The sequence below is a fragment of the Charadrius vociferus genome, unplaced genomic scaffold (genome assembly GCF_000708025.1).
Source record: "Charadrius vociferus isolate BGI_N301 unplaced genomic scaffold, ASM70802v2 scaffold429, whole genome shotgun sequence".
NCBI classification, from domain to species: Eukaryota; Metazoa; Chordata; class Aves; order Charadriiformes; family Charadriidae; genus Charadrius; species Charadrius vociferus.
In genome coordinates this window covers 2445705-2470646 of record NW_009650250.1, presented here as the reverse complement: position 1 = coordinate 2470646, position 24942 = coordinate 2445705, and the positions used below count along the sequence as shown (strand labels likewise).

The 24942-nt window shown below is 41.1% G+C and overlaps 1 protein-coding gene across 1 annotated transcript in view; it reads left to right on the top strand.

Moving 5' to 3' along the window:
• Positions 1-13546: 13546 nt before the first annotated feature.
• Positions 13547-24942, top strand: part of RGR (retinal G protein coupled receptor) — a 17823-nt gene continuing 6427 nt past the window's right edge. The window contains exons 1-3 of the mRNA XM_009893050.1: positions 13547-13720; positions 16969-17125; positions 18786-18907. Of these exons, the coding sequence (XP_009891352.1) occupies positions 13642-13720; positions 16969-17125; positions 18786-18907 (358 nt within the window). The 5' untranslated portion in view covers positions 13547-13641. The remainder of the gene's footprint in view (positions 13721-16968; positions 17126-18785; positions 18908-24942) is intronic.

The window sequence follows — 24942 nt, the reverse complement described above, 5'->3', positions numbered from 1 at the left end:
TTGGCAGAAAAATTGACCCCTGTGTCAGACACAAAACAGAAAACACAAGTTAAAAGTTAACAGAAATGAGGAGTAACTGAATGGAGCTGAACAGGTAGCAATAAAGCACTAACCAGACGCTAGTGCTTCAGAGATGCTTTAGGAAAATATTTCTCTTCCAGTTCTGGAGCTCTGGAAAGCCTCAGTGTCCCGCAATGTTACAGGGGAGAGTCCTAGATGCCTCACTCCAGTGTAAAACATGAGCAATTCTACTAAAATCCTGGACCCTGTTAACTCAACAGGAACTCTGCCATCTGCTTCACCCAAAGAAATGGGAGTGTGGGATCAAATGTGGCTGATTGAGGCAGAAATCACCTGGCAACCTGTTGGACTTGCAGCACCAGTCACTTCCCAGCTTCTCTTTTCTTTACCTACAGTCAGAGAAGGGGAAAGGAATTAAAACCTCAAAGATTTCTCTAAAAATTAGGTTGTCTTGGATCTTAATTATTGTCATATTGATCAGAAAAAGTGCCTATCACAGTCTCTTCTGTCAGTGTTTGAAGACACCATGGTTCTTCTGTCCACCTCTCACAGATAATCATCGAAATTCAGATTTCCCTAGGAGAGAACTACAGCTCTGCACCTTTTTAAAAGCCTGGCTGTATCTACAGCTGCCCTCCTGCAGAGATGCACAGAAGGATCAAACCATATTAACTGCTGTAAAGCCAAGGAAGAAATATGAACAAACTAGCCCAAAATACATTTTGGAGGTTAGCAGAAAAGATTTTTAAAAAACAAACAAAAAACCCCACCATGAATGTGGGGTTTAAATGTGACCATTCAACATGCAAAGATTACACCTGAGATTGCTATGAGAGACAGACATGTTTTGAAGAGCTGCTGTGGATGTTACTTCTCAAAACTCAAACTTCTTCCATGTTTGTGCAGCCATCTCAGATCCCCAGCAAAAGACTAGTCCAAGGTAGCTGTCAAGATGGACAGCTTGTTCTAAAATAAGCATAACACAGACAACTTGAGTTTTCCTGTTGGCAACAGAGGGAATTAAGGGAGCACCGTTCCACAGCTAAACTGGACACAGAAGGCTACATGGAGGAGCTACCCTCACGTCTCCACTGCTTCCCCACTGCTTCATGTTCTCCTGCCCAGGCTGATGATCCACCTGTGCGAGGAGGATCCATATAGGATAAACTGGCTGAAGTAGCTCCAGGTCCAGATTTTACCTCCCACCTCTCCTTTCCAACATTCCTCCCTGTTGTGGACCTGTTGGTTTTGCTTTTCCTTTCAAATATTTAATCAGAAGTTACCAGTCAGAAGTGCAGCAATAACATTGCTCCAGACAAAGATTGCTTACCAGAATTTCTGGTGTATAGCTGTTTTCATGCAGAATTCATTCTGTGTTCTTCAGCAGAATGAAATTACACTGGCAATTTTTCAATAATTCTGGGTAATGAACTCTCAGAGTTTCAAGGTAATCTAGATGTGGTTTGGGGCTAACTATTAAACAGACATTTTATGGTGCGATAGTTTCACACAAGCTTGTTTCACAAGTAACTCCGATAATTAATTAAGGCTTGTAGAAATCACTTACTGAGAGGATGGCCCAAAGGATTATTTTTCCCCATGCTATTTTCACATTCTACATTTATTGTTGTTCAAAGAGAAATTCAAGTATCTCATTATTTATTTCTGAAGAGATGAGAACATGATGCAGTGCTGCTCATTAAATATCCATAGTTGTTCTCTCATCGACTTCCATTAGGTCCCATTTCTTGATTTAATGATTTCTCAGTTCCTTAATGATCTCCAAGCTAAGACCAAGCTCATTGGGTTTTTTAGTGCACTCATTGGTCAACTTGCCTTGTTGCCCAGACTCTGCCTCAGCTCAATACCCACAGCATTGACTGAAACATCTCTCTCCCTGCTGAAGTTAAATTCTTCTTGAAAAAGCAATTCAACATAATTAACCTCTTGCCTCTGTTTTTTTCAATACATCTGACAAAGTGGTTTCCCTCCATTGGAGCTCTGGAATAATAAACTTGTAGAAAGTAGCCAGTAACTGTATGGTAAGATTTGCTTTCACGAACCTCAATTTGCCTCACAAATGAAACATCTAAGATACAACTAAATGCTGGGAGCAGTAGAAGTAAACTTAATTTATAAAAAACAACAGCAATCAATAAAGCACGCCTTAGCAGCTGCTAATGCTTTGCACTTTGTCAAGAAAGCTGCTATTTAGTTAACATGACAGACTCACTTTTGAACAAGAAAGAGAAAGACCTGGTGGTAGGCTGAGAGATTAATAAAACAAGATAAATAAAAGTGGTAACATTAACATTCTTCTCACCTCGGAGTGTATCCGCAAGCGTGTCAGAGACATGTAGAAAAGGGAGGGAAAAGGACCAGTCAAGTAATAACCCAGTTCTGTTTTATCAGCACTTACGTGTTTGAGGTTTACTTCCCCATCGGCTATATTCTCTTATAATCCTTCATTGGTACCTTACCACCAAATGATGCAAATGATGGGTTAAGCACCACGCCACAGATACACCCATGTTACCCTTGATCTGAATGGCCAAGAGAGTGGGACTGGCCTCACAGTAAGGAAACTCAACAAGAGGTTTATCAGGAGGTGAGAAAACCAGCTCAGGTAGGCTTTGGACATAAGGAGCTGGAGGAGGAGGAAAAGGAGGAGGAGGAAGGCCTTGGTGCACAGGGATCAGGTATGTTCCTCTGGTGCACAGGCTTCATAGATGTAACTGAAAGGAGCAGGCAGAAGAGAAGAGAGGGAATTGGTACAACGAGGGAATTGGTACAACGAAGGCAATGAAATGAGATGCCTAAAAACATAAGGGTAGATGCCAGTACTTGCATTTCAGGGATTGTATGACAGGAGCTGCAAGCACGCGCAAGGCAGCATCGGCGAGTGGGCTGGAAGAAGATGCTGCTTCTGGTTACATTCGTGTTTCCACCCTAATTCAGTGAGATGGAAGAGATAAAACTGAAAGCAAAACCTGGCTATTGTATTCAATAAATCATGTATTCACTTTTACACACAGTTCTGGTTTGTCCTGAAGCATTTGTTTGCAGTGCAGCAGCTTTCTAGATCTTCACGGTGTTTTTAAGGCTTTAAGTGTATTATCTCCTCCCAACTACTGAACAGTTATTCACACATTATGCTACTTAATTTAAAATGAACACTCATTAGCTAATTTTCTTGTAGGTGCAGGTGATATTTATATCAGACTTTTTAAAATCAGTATCACCTTTTGCAAGTGCCAAAGGTACCAGTGCAGAGTAAAAACATTTTTTTCATGACAGGCAATTCCATTCCGTAATGAAACTAGTGGGAGTTAGACCCTTCACTTCCATGGGCACAATTCTGAACTCTAAATCATAAAAATAGTGCTCCTTGCTGCTTACTCAGGAAGTAAGGAGTTTCTTCTCTGCATCAAGCTAAAAACTTCAGCTGGGGAATGAGTATAAGAATTTATTTTGCATTCTCTGAGAATACCCAGATCCCCTGTTTATATTTTTGGTGCAAGCAAATGTGAAGCAAATGGGATCAAAGTCTACTGTCAGCAAAGTTCAGCACATGACAATCTTTCCTATCTTTCCTAAGTAGCGTACAATTTAAAAAAAAAATTTTGTTTTGTTTTTAATATGATTAATTACTTGACATTATAGTTTCCATTTTTTTCCCATGTAGACTTTTTGAACCCACAAACGTTTTATCAGCAGATTCTACTCATGAGCTCAAAAGCAAAATTTTAGTGACAAACCCAGCATGCTCACCAAGTCACTCATTTTTATTATGGCCATTGGACAGAATTAATTTTTACTTCTTTTCCCCATATACTTAGAGAAATATGGCATAAAGCAAACAAACCAGCATATTTTGTCATAAATGAAAGCCAGACAATACCTTATTATCATGATTTGGTATGAAAGGTTTTATTAGCAGGCAACACAGGCCAGACACTAAATCAATTTCATTAGGTAAATGCATCTCCAAGAAGCTTCTGGCAGGGCACATCTTGTAAAGTGGAAAATCCTTCCCACTGATGCAAGTTGAGAGCATGTTACGTCATTCTAAATTGGATCTTGCACTTAATGCTGATGAAGGAAGCTCCTCCAGACTTATAGGACTGAAGTCATTAATAGGCATCTAGGCACGCTGAAACCCAAACAGTTTTTGGCATGGAGCATTAAAAGTCTACCAGTGGTATTTCTTTCATGCATACATTTACCTTGGTTATTATAGCCACTACAGAATAGCAGAAGTGAGTACAGACCTCTAACCCAAGGGGGAGATAAATGCATACACCTCCCTTATGAATGCAGCATTTGACCCATTTCTGTCTGTGCAGCAGAAGCCGCTTCACAAGGCCACGTTGCAACCAGCAATGGCCAGTGAGGCAAAGTCTAGCAGAAGATGGAGTTGTACACCAGTCCAACCTCACCTCTTCCTCCCCTTGGGCTTGGGCACCTAGGCAGGCCTTGTCATGACGGACACAAATTTAAAGCGCTGGGTGTCCATGACCCAGGACCTCCAGGGCCGATAGGAGAATGATCCCCTCAATACCCAATAAGGCAAGTTTGGCCCCATGGTGGACGAGGTGACACTGACTCTTGCCTCACCTTAAGGTAGGAGTGGGCCAGCCGCCATAGCCATCGCTTTTCTACTCTTCTTCTCCAGAGGCCCCTCAGGGTCAGGCAAATGCCACTGGGGTCGGACATACAGGACCCCTGAGCAAAAGTCTCTGGGACAAACTCTCTGTAAACTCATCTGCAGAGGGAAAACAGCAGATGAACTACCTCTTTCTTAAAAGCCCTCTGCAAACCTGTCTTTGAGGCTATTAGTCTTGAGCATTAATGTGAGAGCGAACTTGTGTTGCCTACTAGATGGAAGCTGGAAGATGCTTCCACCCACAAACAATATATGCACAGAAAAGACGTATAATTCCATGTCTGTAAATACTTTAACTACCATAAAACCATCCACCGAGGTAATGCCAAAAAAATAACACAAATGTGAAAAACACAACTGAGTTGAGCACAGAGTGAATTTTTTTGAGGATACTAACGTTTCTGACTAGTTTTGTTACACACACAAAAAGACCTTTAAAGCTCAAAACAAGTACCACATGCATGCTACAGTCATCTATCAGCTTTCTGCTATGCCAACTCTCTTGACATTACAGCTGGGGGAACCAAAGGAGGAAGAAAGAAGCATTGCAGCAAATTTTTACTGCTGGAATGCATGGTTTACAAAGTGCTTCATATTTCACATCTATAGTGAAACCATGCCCAGGAGCTCTAGTAAAGTGTAGGCACTCTTAAAGTTTTTTATAAAAGACCAACATCTGTATGACATGACACAAAGATTAAGGAAAGAAACAAATAAACAAATCAAGTGTATCATTGACTTGTACATATATAAATATCAAGATTTAAAGCTTAGGTTATCATGAACAGAAAAATACATATGCTCTGCTAGCCATAAGCTCTTGAGTAATTTCTGATCGGAATAGTAGCTAAAGGGGAATTTTCACAAGTCTTCTAAAGAAGGAAACCAAATACACAGTGAGTAAGACTGGAGAAGTACTTATGTGTCTGTACACACATGCACACACCCATACCGTTACCAAAACATACACCTAGAACAGCATAAATGTAATGTCCAGCAGCATCATTTTCACAGAAAAAAATTACTATTCTTCTCTGAGGTGCCACAGCCACATACCAGTCTACTGTAGTCCATTTTGATGACTGGACATATCATAATCATATCTAACATATGTATTTTAAATGGGTAACACGTTTTCAGGTTTATATTCCTGGCCCCTCTTCTTTATTGTACCTCCGTTCCTTAAAATCCAGTAAAGTTCTTCTAGTTTAACAAAATCAGCTAACTTTGGGCTTAGCATCCTTAGCTGCATGACAGAGGGGGTCATGCAGCAATATTGCTGACTGCAACAACCCTTTCTGATTTGGACCTTAATAGTATTAGTCTAAGCCCTGCAGAGTCACCTCTGCTTAGGAAACAGTGCCTGTTTTATTTTGCCTCCTGAGGCATGCAAGAAGAATGAAACCTCCAGCACTGATTATGTGGCTCCTGAATGCAGATGGAGCACAACGTTTGATACAGCAGCCCTCTGCCCTCTTTCCAGTCTGCTAATCACCGGCTTTCCTATTCTGATTTACCTGCCTATGGCTTCAAGATTTTGCAGGCCGAGTACATACCCTTGTGGCAGTTCTAGTAAACCTCTTGGAAGCTGCAAGTCAAGTCCTACATGCAGGCACCAAGAAAAATAGAAAAAAAAAGAAGACAACAGAAGAAGGGAGAAAAGGTAGGAAGAACGAGAAAAGCAAAGCTTTTGCCCTCGTGTATTCTATTTTCTTAACATTATTTTTTTCCTCTCAATCTATTCTTTTCAGTGATGCAATGTATGTATATATAGGCATGTGGTGGGATCATAATAGGAGAATTGCATTGCCTGTGTAATTATTCTTATTTTTATTCTGATTATTCTTGGACTAAATGCTTCCTTATATAATTTTTTTTTTCAAATATAATTATTTGTGAAATAAGAGAGGGTGAGTTCAGGGAGGTAATGGCAGAAAATCAGGCATGCCTCAGATAACCTCTCACCCCCACAACTGCCCTACTAACCTACAGAAAGGCAAAAAGGAAAAGTGCCATGCTTTGGTCCTTCTGATTTGCTTCATGGCCCATCCTTCATTTGTTCAACCCTCGAAGATACATAAATGGCCTAATTTTGATGACCTATCCTTACCAAGATAAGAGTGAGAAAGAAACCTGGGAAGATGAGGGAAGCCCATGATGATGAGGAGCTTCCTCTAAGCGCTGACTTCCCTGTCCTGTCTGCCTGCAGACACAGTAATATTAAGCCCCTGCAGACCCATCTGCAGAGAAACTCAGTTTACTTCAGAGCACCTTTGCTAGGGTAAAAGCAGTCCTACAGTCCCACTCAGACCAGAAGAAACACGGGGAAGGCTGATGCTCCAACAGCAACAGCAGGAGGTAGCACTTGTAGCACCCACCTGGATGCAGTCCTGAGTAATGTGCTCTAGGCAATCCTGCTTTAGCAGGGGAGTTGGACTAGATGATTTCTAGAGGTCCCTTCCAACTCTGAAAATTCCATGATTCCATGATTGTGTTGCAGCCTGCAAGAAGTTTTGGTGAGGGGTTTCCCTTAGGAATTCCCACAGAAGCGAAGGGCTGTACAAGGTCCTCAGAAGGTCCTGTCATCTGGGCAGAGTTTAATCATCTATCATAATGGACATTAAGCCTTTTTACCAATATATTGGAAAAAAATACCAAGCTTCTCTTGTTTTCTTAAGAGTTTACTCATCAGTGCCTGTATTTTAACCTCAACAATTCTAGGCACTTCTACCTCACTAAGTAAATGCATCCATTAGAGTTTTTAAATTTTAAATATTTGCTTCAATGTCTCACATAAAGTGTTTGGCAGGTTACTTCATTCCACTGGAGGAGCATAAGCAAAACAGTTTGTTTCCTGGGTGTTCTCTCTTGTTCCAACTTGGTAGGTTACTTGTAAGACACCTATGTAACATATGGTTCATATGTTTTGTCTGTCTGAAAAGTAATTTCCTAATCAAGACTTTATGGTGAGATTCTGCCTACCAAAGATTCTACTCAGGAACTGATTGGGGTTTTTTCTGTAAAAAGACAAAAAAATACCAGGACTAAAGTAACTTAAAGCTAAATAAGAGAGCCTGGAACTATCATTTTGAAATGGCACATTATGAAAACTTCTCTCCTCCTTCATTAGCTAGCTACAAAACAAACAATATTTCAGCAACATTCTCACATTAGAGATGACAACAAAAGCGCAAGTGAAGGCTTTGCCTTCATCATGACTAATTTTGTTTTGTGAGATAATGTAGTTTTTACAAGTCTTGTTCCACTCTATTATAAAAGGCAACTTAGCTTGAAGAAATTGCTTATTACACTGAGCTCAAAGGACTGGATAACAGAAGCTAAATCAATTAGGCAATCTTTAAAAAAATAGTAACATTTATTTTATGGAAATGTGGGGGACAGCCCTGGTTAATGCACAGGCCTGGTTTATCAATAGTTTTGTTGTTTGTCCCTAACGTGCACTAAAAAGTGCTCTGTGATAACACAAGAGGCCTTGATACATCTACTGTAAACAATGTCTATTTGGTCGGGTTTCCACAGGAGCCTTCAGGAGAAGAAAGAAGCCTAAAGAAGAGAGGAGCAGGCAATGACTGTAGTTAACCTCAAGCTTCAAAAAAAGTGGAAAGCCCAAAATCTGTTACGTTCTGGTGAAAACGATTGGACTGTTCCTTAATATAGCCACCATCAAAGGTAGGCATCAATCTGAAGTAGCCCCTGGGCTCTCTCAAGAGTCAGTGAAGAGGAAGAGGTGTCTCCAGAGCACAATTTGTCCTGCCCTAAGACAGGTGACGCTTGGGAGCTGCCCATTCCCTCCAGCAACAGTAGAGAGAGCCTAGCTTAGACTAGATAAATAGCAAATTTGGGTTTTATATGGAAAAAATTACATGTGATTAATCCTTCTCAATGTAAACACAGATCTTATTCTGAAGTGAAGGAAAGCTATGCAGAATTCAGGCTTAAGTAATGTTTGTGAGGGACTTACCAGCAGACACTTTGGAGAAATCTCTAGAGAGAGACACTGGTAGAAGACTACTAAGGCAAGCAAGATATACAATATCACAGTGACAGGAAAAATGAGGTGCTTTTGTCGTACACGGCCTAGAAATTCTTTTACGTACATGGTCGGTAGCACAGACACATTAAGGAATGGTTGAGAGAGAGTCCCGTTGCTTCTCTATAAAAACAACAGTAAACAGAAGTAGAGCTGGTGCGCAAATCCTCTCTTAATACAACTAAAGCTCCTCTTGAAAGCAGAGTTTCCTTTGACAACTGGGTACTGATCTTTGAACTGTAATTCCTGAAAGAGTTATTATTCTGCATATTCAGTCCCTCCAGGACAAACTAAACAGTGTCAGGTATACCCTATATTCTGCAGGACTGCCTTCTCCTCTGAAGTCCTGAAATATGCCGCCGTTCAGCAGAGAGATTATATATATATTTATAGTCATTATACTGTGAATATGTATATGACCCTAAAATTAGTAGGCTAACTGAAAGCAAAACATTGTTTATAGGCGTCTAAAATCCATTTTGAGAGACAGGTAACAGATCAAGGCAACAATTATATATATTTGGTAACAATCATGATCGGTGTGTCCAGCAAAGCCTAAGAAGTCTAGGATGCAATTAATGTTCTAATAACTTTATTCATTTTCTAGCCTGAGTGATTATACATATATTTATCAAATATGTATTCAATTTGCTATTAAGCTGTGTCTAGAGGGGCAACTCAAACAGTAGGAAGGAAGGGCGATGCTTCTCAACTCTACAGCAAGTTTCATCTCCCTAATGCCTGAAGTGCAGCGGTGTGCAGGGAAGCCAGCCCCAGTGCAGCCCAGTCCCACGCAGCCTAGACCCAGGCAGCATGGCATCCTTGTGTAGACAAGCACAGGGTCAAAGTATGATATTTGGGGAGGAGATGAGGGAGCTGTGTCCTTGTTTGAAGGGATTTTCGCACAGCACCACTCTGGCTCTGACTCTGAAGATGCCCTCCTGCTTTCTTACTTCCCACTGAATTTACAGCCTTCACTTTGGCTCAGCATGGCCAAGGACCCTGGATGTTATCCCTGATCTTGGCTCTCTGCACCTGCAAGCAAGCCCCTTCCTCTACCTTCCTCTGCACAGGCAGCACCTCCACCCCTGGTCCCCATCCTGTCCGCAGAGATCACAAACCCTGCTCTGGAGACCCTTGCTGGAGACCCTCTGGAAGACCCCCACTGGCGCTAGGGCTGCCATGCTCACCCCCCAAAAGCACAGCCACTGGGTCCTGCCTCCCCCAAGCCTTCTTGGCCATCCCCATGCCTTCACCGCTACTTCTTCCTCCAAACAGCTCTGGATGCAGCTGCAGAGAACATCAGATTGAGGAGCATGTTAGACTGCCAGACTGTTGAGGAGAATGGTTACTACATGGCCGCAGGTTTGTCCAAAGGGCTGTTGCCTGTCCACATGCTGCTCTGCAGGCTTGTCCCCTGCACCGTCCCGCCCGTGGCCAATGCCAGGTGCCTATTCATGGTCTGGGGCGTATTCCCAATCACTTCCAAATCAAACCAAATTTACACAACTGCAACTAGAAGGTCTCCAGACAACGTGCTTTCTGATTTCCTTTCCTTGATGAGAAGCATTTCCCATGGGGACCAAGATTACCACTCATCTCCGTGGTATCAAACCAAAGCCCTGTGTGGCTGTATTCCCAGCCCGCTTCAGCTGAAATGCTGCAGTTTGTCATTTAAAGGTGTTTTTGAATATAAAAAGTCAAAGACGATTTGGCAAACCTGAATCAGAAGAAAGGATTAGGAAGGCAGAGGAATAATAATACATCAATTTAGCAAAGCTCTTGCTGTGAATACAAAAAAGTATGTCAGTAATCTGCATTGATTGCTTGGAGAAAATTCAGAGTGCATGAGTGCTCTGTTATCTTTGCAGTGCACCTTTTTTTTGTTGTGCTTGTACCAATACATATTTTACAAAGATTAATATGCTCCCACCAAATCCATACAGTCTTATGAAATCCATGGAGACGTCTGGCAAAAACCTATCAGATCTTGTTTCTGCATGTTCCTTGCAAACAAATTAGTAACCAGTGAAGTATTCTTAAGTGAGAGGGTAAAATGAAATGGATGTTTTATTGATGCAGAGAGATCAGTGGGAATTCAAAATACGATATTGCAAGATAACATCAGGTTGAATGAAAGACCTTTTCCTCTGAATTTGGAAACAGCAAGTAGCTATTGAAAGAGTGCATAAAGTAGAAAGGGATCACTAAAACCTTCATAATTTAAGGAGTTAATAAATGTTTGGCAAACTTGTTATCCTTTGCATGTTTTCACTGACTTCACAGGAGTACATAATGCAAGGTTAAGCCTTACATAAAAAGAAGGGAAAGGAAACGAATGCAGCTCTGTTTTACCAACTGGAAAAAGAACTATCATTAGTAGATTCTATCAAACTCAAAAATTTATTCCCCATTTACACGTCCTCTTGGCTTGAATAAAACCCCTTATAACTAAACTAGGCAGCCATATCAGACCATATATCATCCCATACTATCCCAATGAACTATTAGAAAAGCAGCTTAACACAATATCAAAAAAAAGATATTAAGAGCCTGATGCATAAATTTTCTATTGATAACAACTGGACTTGAGTCAGATGCTGAACCACCACTGAAAAACTTGCCTGTGACTGACTTGCATTGTTAAGACTCAGCACTGATAAAGTAAATAAGGTTTAGACACGGAAATTTTTTAAGACACTTAAAGAAAAGCAATATTCACAATATTCATTCTAATAAAGATCTGCTAAATCCAAAGCTGTTGGGGTGGACTTTTATGGAAAAAAAATAGTTTTGGAATGAGCAAAGTCTGAACCACAGGCTTTAATACACACCACAAAAAAAAAAAAAAAACAGCATGTAACACATTTGGAAGGTTTGCTTGGGAGCGAGGGCAAAGTACAGTGGCAAGCAACCAAAAGTACCTGACAGCCCTCATGAGGGCAGTTCACACAATATTCGTGTCCTTTATCTGTAGTCTAGAAGAGCTGTGCAGCTTTATGTTGACAAGCATTACAACGAGCCATCTATTTTCAAAACAATCACACTAAAAAGATTTACAGCACATTTACAAGATCTAGCACTAATTTTTTGCAAGAACACACAATGGATCACTATTAAAACACAGGCTTAGATCAGTCATTTGCCTTGCTAGAAGGCAGGGCTGTCACATTCTTTGTCATCGAGACATGTAGGTGAGTGAAAGACAAACATAACGATGGATTTATGAGGTGGAATGCAATTTTGCTCTGCTTAAACCAAACATCTGTATAGCCTAACAAATATCATGCCCTCCTGAATCCTACTTCAAAATCCAAGAGCATATCCATCAAGGCAATTACCTACATCAAAACCAGCTGTAAATTGAATGCCAGGAATCACAACACACAGCAAGATAGTTTCACAACAGCCTTGAAGGTCCAACCAGTTCTCCTGGGCATCACAGCCTGTAAGCACGGATTTCAGGAAAACTGCAAAAAATCCACCGCTGTCTTCACTCAAGACCCTGACTGTGAATGCACCTCCACTGTGTAGTCAGGAGAACCATGAACAAGGTCTGGTTGCATCGGGAGCAGATTCGCTCTGCCTAACATCTCAATCAAGCAGGAGCCAGGTCTGCACAGTGTGGGACCTGAGGTGGAGGAAGCTGATCTCCCTTATGCTTTAGCTCCCTTTTTGCTCCCATTTTGCAGTAGGATTATAAGGATGAAGAAAATTATGTGTCAAAGTAGCAACTGTCATGCTAGTGGCACCTTGTTATTAAGGCAATGAGTAGGTCTGTGGAAAAGTAGTAAGGAATGAGAAGTGAAGAAAAAGGAAACAAATGCACTAAAAAAGGTGGAATAAAGTACCATTAAAAGAAAACAACCCTATCTAGCACTTATCATAGCTATTGCTACTCTAAATGCTTGTCAAAAATTGAGAAGTATGGCCAAGTTGTTCACTTTTAATGCATTTTTGCATTAAAAAATGCAGGATCCAGGCATTCAAATTCCCGAAAAGTTAGTTAATCAATCAGTGGTAAAAGAAATGAAAAGAAAATGGTTGACACTGCTGGGAAATGATGAGGGCTCATGCTCATCTCAGATCCATCATGTGATGGGAAGTCAGCCGGCAGTTAAGGATCTGGAGGCTGGAGAAGCTGCATGTTGCACGTACTCCAGAGCCACTCTACACCAAGACCCCAGTCCCCAAACATCTCCAAAAACAGTAAGGTAATTCTTATGAGTGCTCACCACTGGGCAACTTATGTACATCCTTGTATGTCCAGAGCCAAAAATCAGTAATTTGTGTTTGCCTTTAATGAGGCTGTGCCAGCGTGCACCTTAATTTAAACCTCAGTTATGAAGAGACACATTAATATACAGAATAGTCACTGACAGAAAAACACACTGGCCAGTTTCTAAGAAAGGGGTGAGGGGAAGACCTGTATGCTGCAGAAATTCTTGGTTTGTACTTTTCCCCTAATTACCAACTCAATGAGTGCCCCTTTGTTTTTCAGGTCACTCCCCAATTATATATTACATGTTTCCTTCGTTCCACAACCTTTAATTCTTTTCCAGTGTTGCAGAATTAACGGGACAGGGTTCTTAATCTTGTCTCTACAAAGAACTTGTTGTAATTGCAATGAATGCTTTCATTTTGCTGGTGTCTGAAATACGATTTGCAGGGGAACGGGGAGCGCGGGTTGATGCTAGTCCCATCATTAATAACATTCTTGCAGGGATTGTAGCGGTGGGAGTAAAAACCCCAAAGCTTTTATATAATAATGAGCATGTGTCTGCACGTGAGCTGCTCCTTTAAGAAGCCTTGGGCTAGTGGAAGAAGGGGATCCGGAGAAAAGGCAGCCCTACAGCTGTAACAGAGGGCAGAGGTTAAACCTGTTGGCATTTTTCTCGCAAGTATGGTCACTGCATACCCTCTCCCTGAAGGCTTCACTGAATTAGAGGTGTTTGCCATCGGCACTGCCCTGCTGGTAGAAGGTAAGCTCAGTGGGGGACCTCAACAGCAGTAAGATTTTTGCCCCTATTATTCCTGGTGGGAGGGGGAAGGAAAATTGAAGCAAACAGAATTTGTAGTACGCTGACCCAGACCTGTGGTGGTTACTGTGGCTACATCACCAGTACTTCTGGTGAGTAAATCAGGGTGAGCTGCAAGCTGTTTGCAGTGAAGATCTGCTCTGTATACACAGCTGCCTTATGGCAGGGAAGTACTTGCTACTTAGCTTTCTTATCAAGAATTTGGATTTAAGACTTTGTTGTTGACTTTTAAAGGCAATTTTATCTTCCTCAGGGGAAGGATGTTGAAATGACTGACGATCTCTCAATAAAATTGGGCTGCTTGTTTTGTGGGCTGTGATGGCTTTCTTATAATCAAAAATGATAGGTCCAAAATAGCCTGTTAACTGTTAACGTACTTCCAGATTGCATTGGTAGCACTGCAATTAATGGCTGCTGGGTAAAAGTAATAAACAGAAATATACTTGCATGAGATTCAAAAGCTCTCACAGTGTTAAGAAGCAAAATTTGAGGTAGGAGACCATATTCATTTAATTTAGCCAACACGGTCTTTTCTTAAGGCATTTGCCGCTTTGAGAGACTGCAACAAAACTGTGAATTTGTATCTACCTGACAGCTAGCGAAGGACAGGCTTGTAGATCACATTATTTCAGTGTCAGTCACTGGCGTCTCTTCTGAGCTACATCCCAGTTGGGGCCTGGGATCCCATCCCTGCATAGTGCTGCTCAGCTGGGGATGCAGGGATCTTTGGGCCCAACGGCAGAGGAGAAGTTCTAAGCACCAGCAGAATGGGATAAATGCTCACCAGCTCCCACCACAAACATGGAGCATGGGAGAAAGGAGGATGCTTGCCCGCTCCTTGAAGGCAAACTCAGCTGGAAGGCAGCGTCCTATCTGCCTGCACAGGAAAGCTGGAAAAGCCATGTCGGAAACTCTTCCTTGGTAGAGAGGAGAGAATAAAAAGCCTCTACTACTGGCCAAGGGGTGAACTGCTGCCTAAACAGCGCTAAACCTGGCCAACAGCCATTACGCCATCTGCAGGGCCTGGCAGATCCTGGCATGACTGTGCACTGTGTTATTGAGGGGTGAGATGCGGTAGGAGGACAGGGACACTGTTGGGTGCTGGCAGAGCCCGACAGCCAGGGTCCTGCTGGAGATGGGCTGGTTGTGGTCTCACAGCCCTGCTGGCCCTCAGCTGCCCGCCTAGCCAGCTGTGCCCTGGGGCTGCAGCCTGCCGGGGACCCAAGTCCAAGCAAAGTACCTGATGGTAACCTTCACTTAAAACTAGATGTGGTCTAACACATTCATGTTTTACTAAACACAAGTATTTTCTATAGGGTTATAGGCAGAACGTGCCCAGCGGATTTGCAATAATACTTTATTGTCTGCCTTAAAAGATGAAACTGAATAATTAAAGATTAATTCACTTTCTCAGAGATTCTGAGAGAAATGCAATGAAGTCCTCCTTTTTTGCTGCAGCTTCTAAGTGTGCAAAAAAGTGCTGAGGAAGAGGAAAACCTTGCATTCACTTTATTAACTGGACATATTTGCTGTTCTAAAAATGAAAACACAATTTTCTTTTATGCTATGAAACGCTATTTTTTTTTTAATTTACTAAGTTCTGTATTTGTTCACTCATGCTGGCCTTCAACAAATTCTTTACTGTGAGGGTGGTGAGACACTGGCACAGGTTGCCCAGAGAAGTTGTGGATGCCCCACCCCTGGAAGTATTCAAGGCCAGGCTGGATGGGGCTTTGAGCAACCTGGTCTGGTGGGAGGTGCCCCTGCCATGGCAGGGGGGTTGGAACTAGATGATCTTTAAGGTCCCTTCCAACTTAAACCATTCTATGGTTCTGTGATTTAAGAAAGCAGAGTGGGGTGAAGCCTGAAGCTTGCAAAAACAGGGGAAAGATAGAAAAAAGTTGATACAGTAATAACTCTTCAGCTCTACTCCAAATATGGTCACAGCATACCTCTCCTAAAGGCTTGATTGCATTTGGGAGACTTGGCAGCAGTTCTATCCAGTGGGTAAGCTGGCAGGGAAGAAATAAGGACAGCAGATCTCAAATCACTCCAAAAATTTCTCATGAAAATATTTTGTTATATGTTGTGTAATGGAAAACGCGCATCAGCTGTTACTATGGTTATGCCATCAGCCATTAATGCAATTAAGGTAGGAGCAGGATTTCTGACTAGACAAAATCATCCATCTTATGTAACTGCAGAATTAAGACAATGAGCATAAGTAACTACACTACTTTACAGAATTAGGGGATGTGGATTTTTTTCTGCACTACGTCATTTCTCTTTCCAAGAAGAACACAAAGAAAAAGACATACTGCCTTTCATCTAACTAAGACTTAGAGATGGGATGTTGAGTCAGAGCCTCATCAGAGCTAGAATAATTCAGGTCGTCTTGAAAAGGACACTAAAGGACAAAACTTGTGTTTAAACCAGAGAAGAATGGGTTTCAGGGTAGCACAGCTCTGTGCTGGGTGAACAGCTGGGGTTGCTTGGATGCTCCTCTTTGAGAATCAACATTAACTTATTTTTTTAAATCTATCAGTGACTGCTTTTTATAATTATATTATTCCTTTCCACGTATAGTCTGTTGACGAAGGGCAGTAATAAGATTCAACTGGTGTGATTCGAGCACTGTCTAGGCTAACTTTAGACAGGAGCCCAAAGGGAGGCAGGCTGACTGAAACATGGCTGAGGGATTTCTATGCTTAAACACAAAAGAATGTTACAACCGATATTAAACACAATCCATTTCTCTACCAAAGACAGGCCTGGAGACAAGTGCACCAGCAGCACGTGCTGGCTGCCAGCCCCTCTGAAACTGCCTCCTCTCCATCTCCCTTGCTCTGACCCACATTTCCCTGGATAGAGCCTGGCAATCGCATTTCTCTATTAAAAAAAAAGGCAGAATTACAAACAAGATTAAACCATTTCTGCTCTGCATGACTGGCCATATCTCTGATATAGTTTGAGGCATTGGCTTCAGCTGTCACCTATGACTTGCCTCTGGAAAGTGTCTGTAACTTGCATGCAGACTGTGACCACTTCACATATATTCCCTGTGCATAAGTTTCCACAGTAATTATTGTTCTCTCATTAAAAAAAAAAAAAAAAACAAAACAAAAACAGCAGTATTATTGTAGATGTTTTCCATTAGCAGTTGATTCATGCCAAACAATTCTGTATTTCAGCCCTGCTTGGTTTCTGTCTGAATGGCTTGACAATTATTTCTTTCCGAAAAATCAAAGAACTCCGAACACCCAGCAATCTGCTGGTTCTCAGCATTGCACTGGCCGACTGTGGGATCTGCATTAACGCATTCATCGCTGCCTTTTCCAGCTTCTTAAGGTATATCCTCTTTCTCCTAAAAGATGCTCAGAAGAACCATATGAAAATCAGCAGCTTACGTTCTAAAAGGTCAAATTAATTACTCTATCTCTAGCATACCACCTAACCAACCTTCTCGTTCTCTCAATCTGAAACAGCAAACTGAAACTCTATATAGTTCTACTAGGCAAGAAAAAAACCAGTCTTTACTGACAGATTATAAGACTGATTATAGAAGATATTTAACTGGACAGTGTTACCAGTGGTTATAGTAGAAGCTACTTGAATATCAAAATAGTAGTGTATTTCCATTTGACTAAACCTCTAGATTGACCCCAATTTTAGCTGCAAGTCTTTCTGTTCTGTTATGAACATTTCCATTAAAGCACTTATTTGAGAAGTTTGTGGAAAATGAAAATGCAGATCTGTAGCAGGGAGTTTGCATCAGTTATGACACATTTGATTTTCCATATTTTCACATGTCAATCATTTAACCAGAGGACAGAAAGAACATCAAGCATTTCAGTGAATAATTGCAACAAAAAAATCACAAGAAAACCATACTTAAAGAAAACCCACCACATGAATAATTCCACCTAAGTAGCATATTTTTAAACCCTGGAAATACCTTTAATAGAGAACAAAAATAGGTTTCAAGCCAGAGTGTGACTATTTTATTCTCTCTTAATGGACATAAAAAAAATTTTGCAAACTAACAAGTCAATAATAAGCTCCAATGAGGCCTTATTCAACATTGTTTTACCTCCTGTATAGGTCACTTCTCTGTTTCAGACATTTATGTCTCACTGAAGTCAATAAAGATGCCTTTACTGAACTGGAGCTGAAGAGCTAAGGTCCATACATCAAAACAAGCTTGGTTTTAATAATTGCAGGACCTTCTCCTTTAAATGGGAGCAGAAGTTTCCCAGCCTCCAAAGAAGTCAGCCATCTCCTATTCAAAAGGACTTCCAGGGGTAGCCTCCTAATGAATTATACTGGTGTTCTGTAAATACATAAGAAAGGAGATTGCTGAAGATTTCCACATTACAGACAGCTTTATGAGGATAAGAGTCAGGTTAGATGAACACAGAGAGAAAAAAAGCTATGGCTCCTTGCTATGGGTCACCAGGATAGTGAAGGCACGTGTCAGCAGACAGCTGCTACATCAGACCGCTTCATGGTTCTTTTCATCCTGTCTGCAAAGAAATGGTCTTGCCAAGACTGAGGCCGTGGTCTTGCTATCAGGAATATTTTTATTTGTTGTGAGCTTTTGTACTCTGTTGCATAGTGAACACTGATTTTCCAAAAGGTTATTACTCATTTGCTACTTTCACATGTTAACAAATTGGCTGCTCCCCGTGGGTGCAAATTTTGAAGATACAGATAATTGGATGAAATGTAGATTTCAAATGAAAAAACAACTTTCCAACACATAAATGCAGGGTTGTATTTTCTTCTCCGTATTAAGAGTAAAAATAACTGTTGTACTATATCAGATACCACAGCAAGACAGATGCTAACAAATACCTAAAGGCAACCACAGTAACAGTTTTCACAATGTTTCTCAGACTTAGAAAGCACATGCACAGGCTATCATTTTACCCTCTCTATTAATGCAATTTCCAAACATGTCTTCACCTTTTTCTATCGTTTTCTTAACATATTCCTTGTTTGTTGACAGATACTGGCCCTACGGCTCTGACGGCTGTCAAATTCATGGATTCCAGGGCTTCTTGACAGCACTAGCCAGCATTAGTTCCAGTGCTGCCGTCGCCTGGGACCGGTACCATCACTACTGTACAAGTAAGGGCTACAATTTACCCAGCAACCTTGCCCAGATCCTGCTATAAAGCAGCTTGCTTAGATTTCAGAGGATCAAAGCAAACATGTATTTATTATCTGCCTATCTTATATGTAAGTGTACTTATCCTACACACTAAAGATAGCAAATATAAACAATGCCTCCAAAGGACCTCTTCCTGTACAGGGGGCACTAACCAACCACCTTCAGGAGATACTTCCTCTTCCAGATCACATCCAAGCCCTGACCCTCTTGCCATGCTTTCACCTTCTCCGTAAGTAATCTTCAGTGTCCCAAACAAAATCCAACTCCTCATACTGAAGAAAAATCTATGCACCTCAGGCTTCCATCCAACACCCTGCTGCGTACCAAACAGATCTTCATGCCCATGCAGAGCTTACTAATTACAGATAAACTCCATGCACCTAGAGAGTTGCCTCTGCAGATAGAGCAGCTGGAACAGAGCCCACAGCAAAGCACTTCTACAAAGGTATGATCAGGCAGACAGAGGTCAGCAGCCCGACTGTCCGACACACAGGCACTCTGGGGCACCAGGGTTTGTGGTATGTTCCAGGCTCTCTTATGAAGAATGGAACTTGGTATATTTGTTCCCAAGCAAGGAACAAATTATCTGCAAGTTTCAATAAAAGTGGCAGAGCTATTTTTAAGTACTGATAAGAGGAGGAATATGTTGTTTTTCTTCTCTTAGTGAAGGCCGGTTTTTGTTTCTTTTTGCAATTTAGTTTTTAACTAGCTCTGACGTCTTAGCTGGATTTAATGGAAATCTAATATTAGTCAGGGAGATCAACCCAGGCAAATAAATTTGCCTTTCTGTGGACTTATGAAAGTAAATTTTTAATTCAGGTGAGAAATAGCGATTGACAGGACTGTCCAGTATATGGATTGATAGAGATAGGTATGCTCTGTCTTTTATCACAGAACTACCTCCCAAACTTTGGCGGTACTAGATTTGTGCATTCGTGTACCATGGGTAGAAATTTCTGCTGAGTTAGGGTGCCGAGTTGGATTTGGTGTCTGCAGACACTGCTAGGGTTTGTGTGGAGATTCCAGCTGTGCTCCAGTCACCACCACAGATGGGGAGAACAGGGGAACAACTGAATTCTCTTAGCACAGAAGTCGGGGAGCACATCAAGGGGCATTACCATCTGCTGTAAAACAAACTAGCAGCCTTGTGAGCAATGGAACTGGCAAAACCTGCTTTCTTGTAAATATGGCGCACAGGGATGATGTTTGGTTTTGTCTAATAAGATAGACTTGTGCTGACTGTTCTATGGGTGCTTTCACGGAGCCTCACCTCTCCCTGAACACCAACTTTCACAGTAAATGCAGCAACTTAGTACCTGTCCGTCCCTGCTTTCCTCTCTAGTTTACTTCCAAGTAGCCCATGTTTTCAAAAGTTATTAGGAAAGGACTGAGTGACAAATGCGGGGTGTACAATCTCATGGCCTTCATTAGGAAAAAGGAAAGAGACATGATATGAAATACAAATTTATTCTGAAAGGCTATACTATTTGGCCATTTTGGCAGTTGTGCAGAAGCTCTGCCAGCTGGGAGAAATGGATAAGGTCCTCCTGTGCAGATCTGCAGCTTTCATGTTTCCTGCTAAAGCCAGGCCCTTTCCAAGAGGAGTGAGAAGTCCAGAACACCCCAAGTGACTGCACTGTTCCTTGAACAATTGTGTCACTTTGGCAATGTTGATAGATAAATGCAGCTCTCCTTTTCCTGTGCTAAAGCACAGATTGCTCAGACCACTTCACAAAACATTTTCTAAATGAAAGTGTAAAGTTGGCTGGGAAAGAAACTGCTGAGCTGCAGTGCTTCAATCCCCTCCGCCATTAGCATCCACACAGCCTTTCAGGCATGGCCTCCATATGACTAAAGCAGCAAGTGGTAAAACACACCCAGAGCACACCACAAACATGTTCAATCTGATGACCCCATTGAGGGTGGAAAGGTTGCCAAATTTTTGTTCTTCAACTTTTGTCAAGAATTCAGCTCAGGCAAAGAAACGTTTGGGGTTTTTTTATGTCCAGACAAAGGCCCCAAATAATGCAGGCTGTAAGCTAAATCCATACCAACACCCTTTGGACACTGAAATGTGTCTGGAGCTAGAAGAGTAGCATCTGTATTTTACAAGAGAGACAGCCTGAAAATAAGCATGTCTGTGGAAAGACATTTTACTCTCTGCAACATTGACTTTAATGCTTTCATGTCATGCACTCCTCCAGTTGAGAACATACTCCATTAAGAGCACAGGCACACAGACCCGTAGGGCACAAGCTTCTTTCTTCTTTCTCAGATTGTTACTTACTGATGGCCAAACATTGCTGCTATTACTGAACACTTTGAACAACAAAACAAAAACACAGAAGGTTTTAAAAGCTCATGCTCTGTGGCTATTCCAGTAAAACCAGCCACTTCTAGTTTCATCCTTCACATGCTGATTGTGAGGAAGATTAAGTCATATTTCATAGATCTGATATATCAAGCCTACAGGCTATACTGTGTTCTCAATCCATACATTAAACTCCTATTGACGCTGGTGCGAGTTGCATGCCTGTACAGAAGGTACAAAATACCTTGGCCTAAAAAACAAAGCTATCAACCTTTTATCTTCATTCCCCGGGAACTGGTACTCCTTCCAGACTCAATTGCATCATCACCAATGTTTTTGTTATGTCCTAACAGTTTATGAGAAAACCTTTGCTGTGGCATTCATCAGTTTGACACTTGATTATCCACTACCTGTATTTCTGAGGAAGAACAAACTGATGAGAATGTGAGAGATTACTATCATGATGAGAAAAAAATGGGACTTTTCAGCCATTCTGGATGCTAATAACAGAAATATGTTCATCAACATCCTGAAAATTAACCAAGTTTTTAAATTTGGAAGTCAATACAACCATCAGTGACAAAGTGCTATGCTTTAAAGTGTATGGATAACTAGACGTGTCATTCATCAGCAAACACATTGATATTGAATGGCATACGGAAGAAAATAGTATGACCACCACACATGACAGAGAAGCTAGAGTTTCAAGACATTTTACTCTCCCTCCTCTTGCTTTCTTCCTCCCAGGCAATCATGCTGGACAACTCTTTTCATTCCCTAATATGGTTTTGGGGCCTATGAGATGCTACTTTCACAGCAAGGAGGAGAGAACTACAGAAATCTGTAGTCTAAGTGTGCCATAAGAGACAAAAAGGCATGGGAGTCTGAAGGGTTTGAATGGCAATCACTAGCAAGATGGGAAAACAGATTATTGTATTTCAAAATTTGATCATTATGTGGAAAAGGAGAAAACAGAAGCAGTTTAACTGACAGTGAAAGTGGAAAGGGCAAACTCTGAGGAAGCTGCCTGTCAATAGCCAAGTATGCAGGACAGAAGATGACATTCTATGCCAATGTAGACATTGTTAGTTCTCCCTCTCTGGCCATTCAAATGAGGAAAACGTCCTGACTTATGTTCTTAACATAGCAAGCATGGAAGGAAGCAGCAAGCCTGGGAGGTCTTGCTAGAGCTGGGATCAGGCAAACAGAGGGCAGCTGGTGGATGGCCCGGGGGGTCAGCGATCTGAAAGCAGGCAGCCAGCTACCACAGAGACCTCTGTGCTGAAGGCATCTAACACACAGTTCATTCTGGTGAGAGGGTAGCATGCTGCTGTCAGCAGGTTAGGGAGAGGGGAAGGATTCTGGTCAGGTTTTTTCCTTTCATAACCACAACATACAGTTACAGTTTTAAAAGGAAAGAAGAAAATCTAGAAGATTTTAGACATGCATTTAAGAATTAGGGGGAAATGGAAAAACTGAAGTGATTTCTGTCAGTACTTTTCTCATTATTACAAGAGAAAAGATGAACAAAATCAGGAGGGATTTTGCAGCAGCATTCAATTTCAAGTAGTAGAATTGCAGTGAGTTTTATCTAATCCTTAACATTCAAGGAAATCTAGGTTGTTATATCAGTATTCAAAGATTAGAAAACTACCATTTGCTCCAATTGCAGTTGTCAGCTCTGTCAAATTAGAAGCATGTCCTTACCTCCTGTCACAGTTACTGCAGCCACCCTGCCACACTTCCTTCATCTGGTCTTGTACCTGCATCAGTTTTTCCGGACAAAATGCCAGTGTTTATACAGATCTTGCATTTTCACCAAAGCAGGAGGTAATCGCCAAGACAGCTTTCCAATCGCAGAGAACCATGGCAAAAAAAATAATGGAGTAAAAAAATCCCTTTATTAGGTTATTTTAAAGAGCTTTTTCTAATTATACGGACAAAAGAAGCTATTACACAGTGCAGCTTTCTTATTCCTACAAAAAAAAAAGAAAGGCTTGTAAGCACAAGTGACTGGTGCTTTTCGCACTGCAGATGAAGTACGTACCAACACCTCTTTTACTTATGACTGATACATATTTTCCCTTATAAGACTTTCAGATATTTTTGTCTTTGACAATCTTTGCCAATTAAGTGATGCATGCCATGAAGTCTGGTACAAGGCATATTTATTGTTCTGCAATATATCAGCTATTATTAATTAACCATTTGCAAGAATGAGGAAGAATTTTCCCTCCATCATAGAAAATCCTGTTGACCTTTTCTTTGAGAAATTCCTTTTGAACACCAGCCTGAAATCTAGATGAAAGGTAGCCGCTGTGTCAGAGATGTATTTTTCCAGTCTTTCTGTGAAAATGAGCTAAATGTTTGACCAATTTATAAATCTTCAAGAAAAACCCTAAATTCATAAACATCCCCACAACTAAAGATGGAGAAACAGTTTATGATTATGTCATTAGAAAATCGGCCAGCATAATCAAAAGGATTGTTCCATGCTCTATCCAGAACTTCCTAAAACTTACGCTTTTGACATCACAATTTTAGTAATCTTTAAATGATGGGGGTTTTTTGTTTATAGGAGTGACCTCTTTCTGTTCCAAAGCAATTACAGAAGCCATTTAAAATCCCCTATATTACTATTTCACTGTATGGAAAAGAGGTTTCCTTCTTGCTTTTCAAGGTGAGAAAGCCAGAGCACAAGAGTGATTAGACTTAATAGGACCAAATTGCCAGTACTGAGCCCTAATTAGGAATTATATCTTTAAGCATATGCTGAACTCTATACATACTCATTTAACTGAATGAGGACCTACATGGATATTACATTAAATTTTATCAGGCCAAAAAAGGCCTTTAAGGTAAAGCAATGCACCAAAACAACTGAATTACTCTCTTGTGGTCGGCCCTCTAAAAGAAAGGACATTTTTGCCATGTGAACAGAGCACAATTCTTCCACCTTTCTTGTACAGAAAGTATTTTTCTGGGTAAAATTAAAATAATACCAAGTTTGTTTAATTTTACATTCATACCTTTTTAGCTACTTCTGATGTGTCACTAAATGTTTTCTGGAGGGTCAATAGGCAGCTGATTTCACTAGGAATATTTCATCATTATTCTCATGTTGCGAAAGGCCAAATCCAGAAGGAAAAAACTTAATTTTTAAGTTCTTATTCTCTCCTTTCCTAGCATCCAAAATGTGGCTCCTTAAATGTGAGGAGACAGAACATGAACTGAACGCCAGAGATGAACTTTCCAAACACAGGCTGTTGAGACCCGCAATGGTGCCAGACTCCATTATTGCATGGTCTTCTTATTCTAACATCTAATAAGAAAATGGTTTTCCCTAACACCCATGGAAAAGTAACTAAAACTTTTTTTACAGTTTTTCATAGAAGAGGTACAAACGTTAAAGCAAAAAATTAGGAAAAAAAAAAAGGGGGGGTTGGGCACAGAGAAAGCTATGGAAATTGAGAAGTCTTGCTGTGCTCCCCATGGCCCTGCCAGGCACGGGACGCCCCAGCTGCAGCAGGGGGAAAGCGAGGCAGGGCACTGCCAGCCAAAAGCACAGGGAGTTTTCCCCTAGACTGTCCCATAGCCTACACTTTTCTGGTTAAAAAATTAGACATGGAAATCTTTATTAAAGCCGTTCTTGACAGAAAATAGTTGAATGCCGTTTCAGCA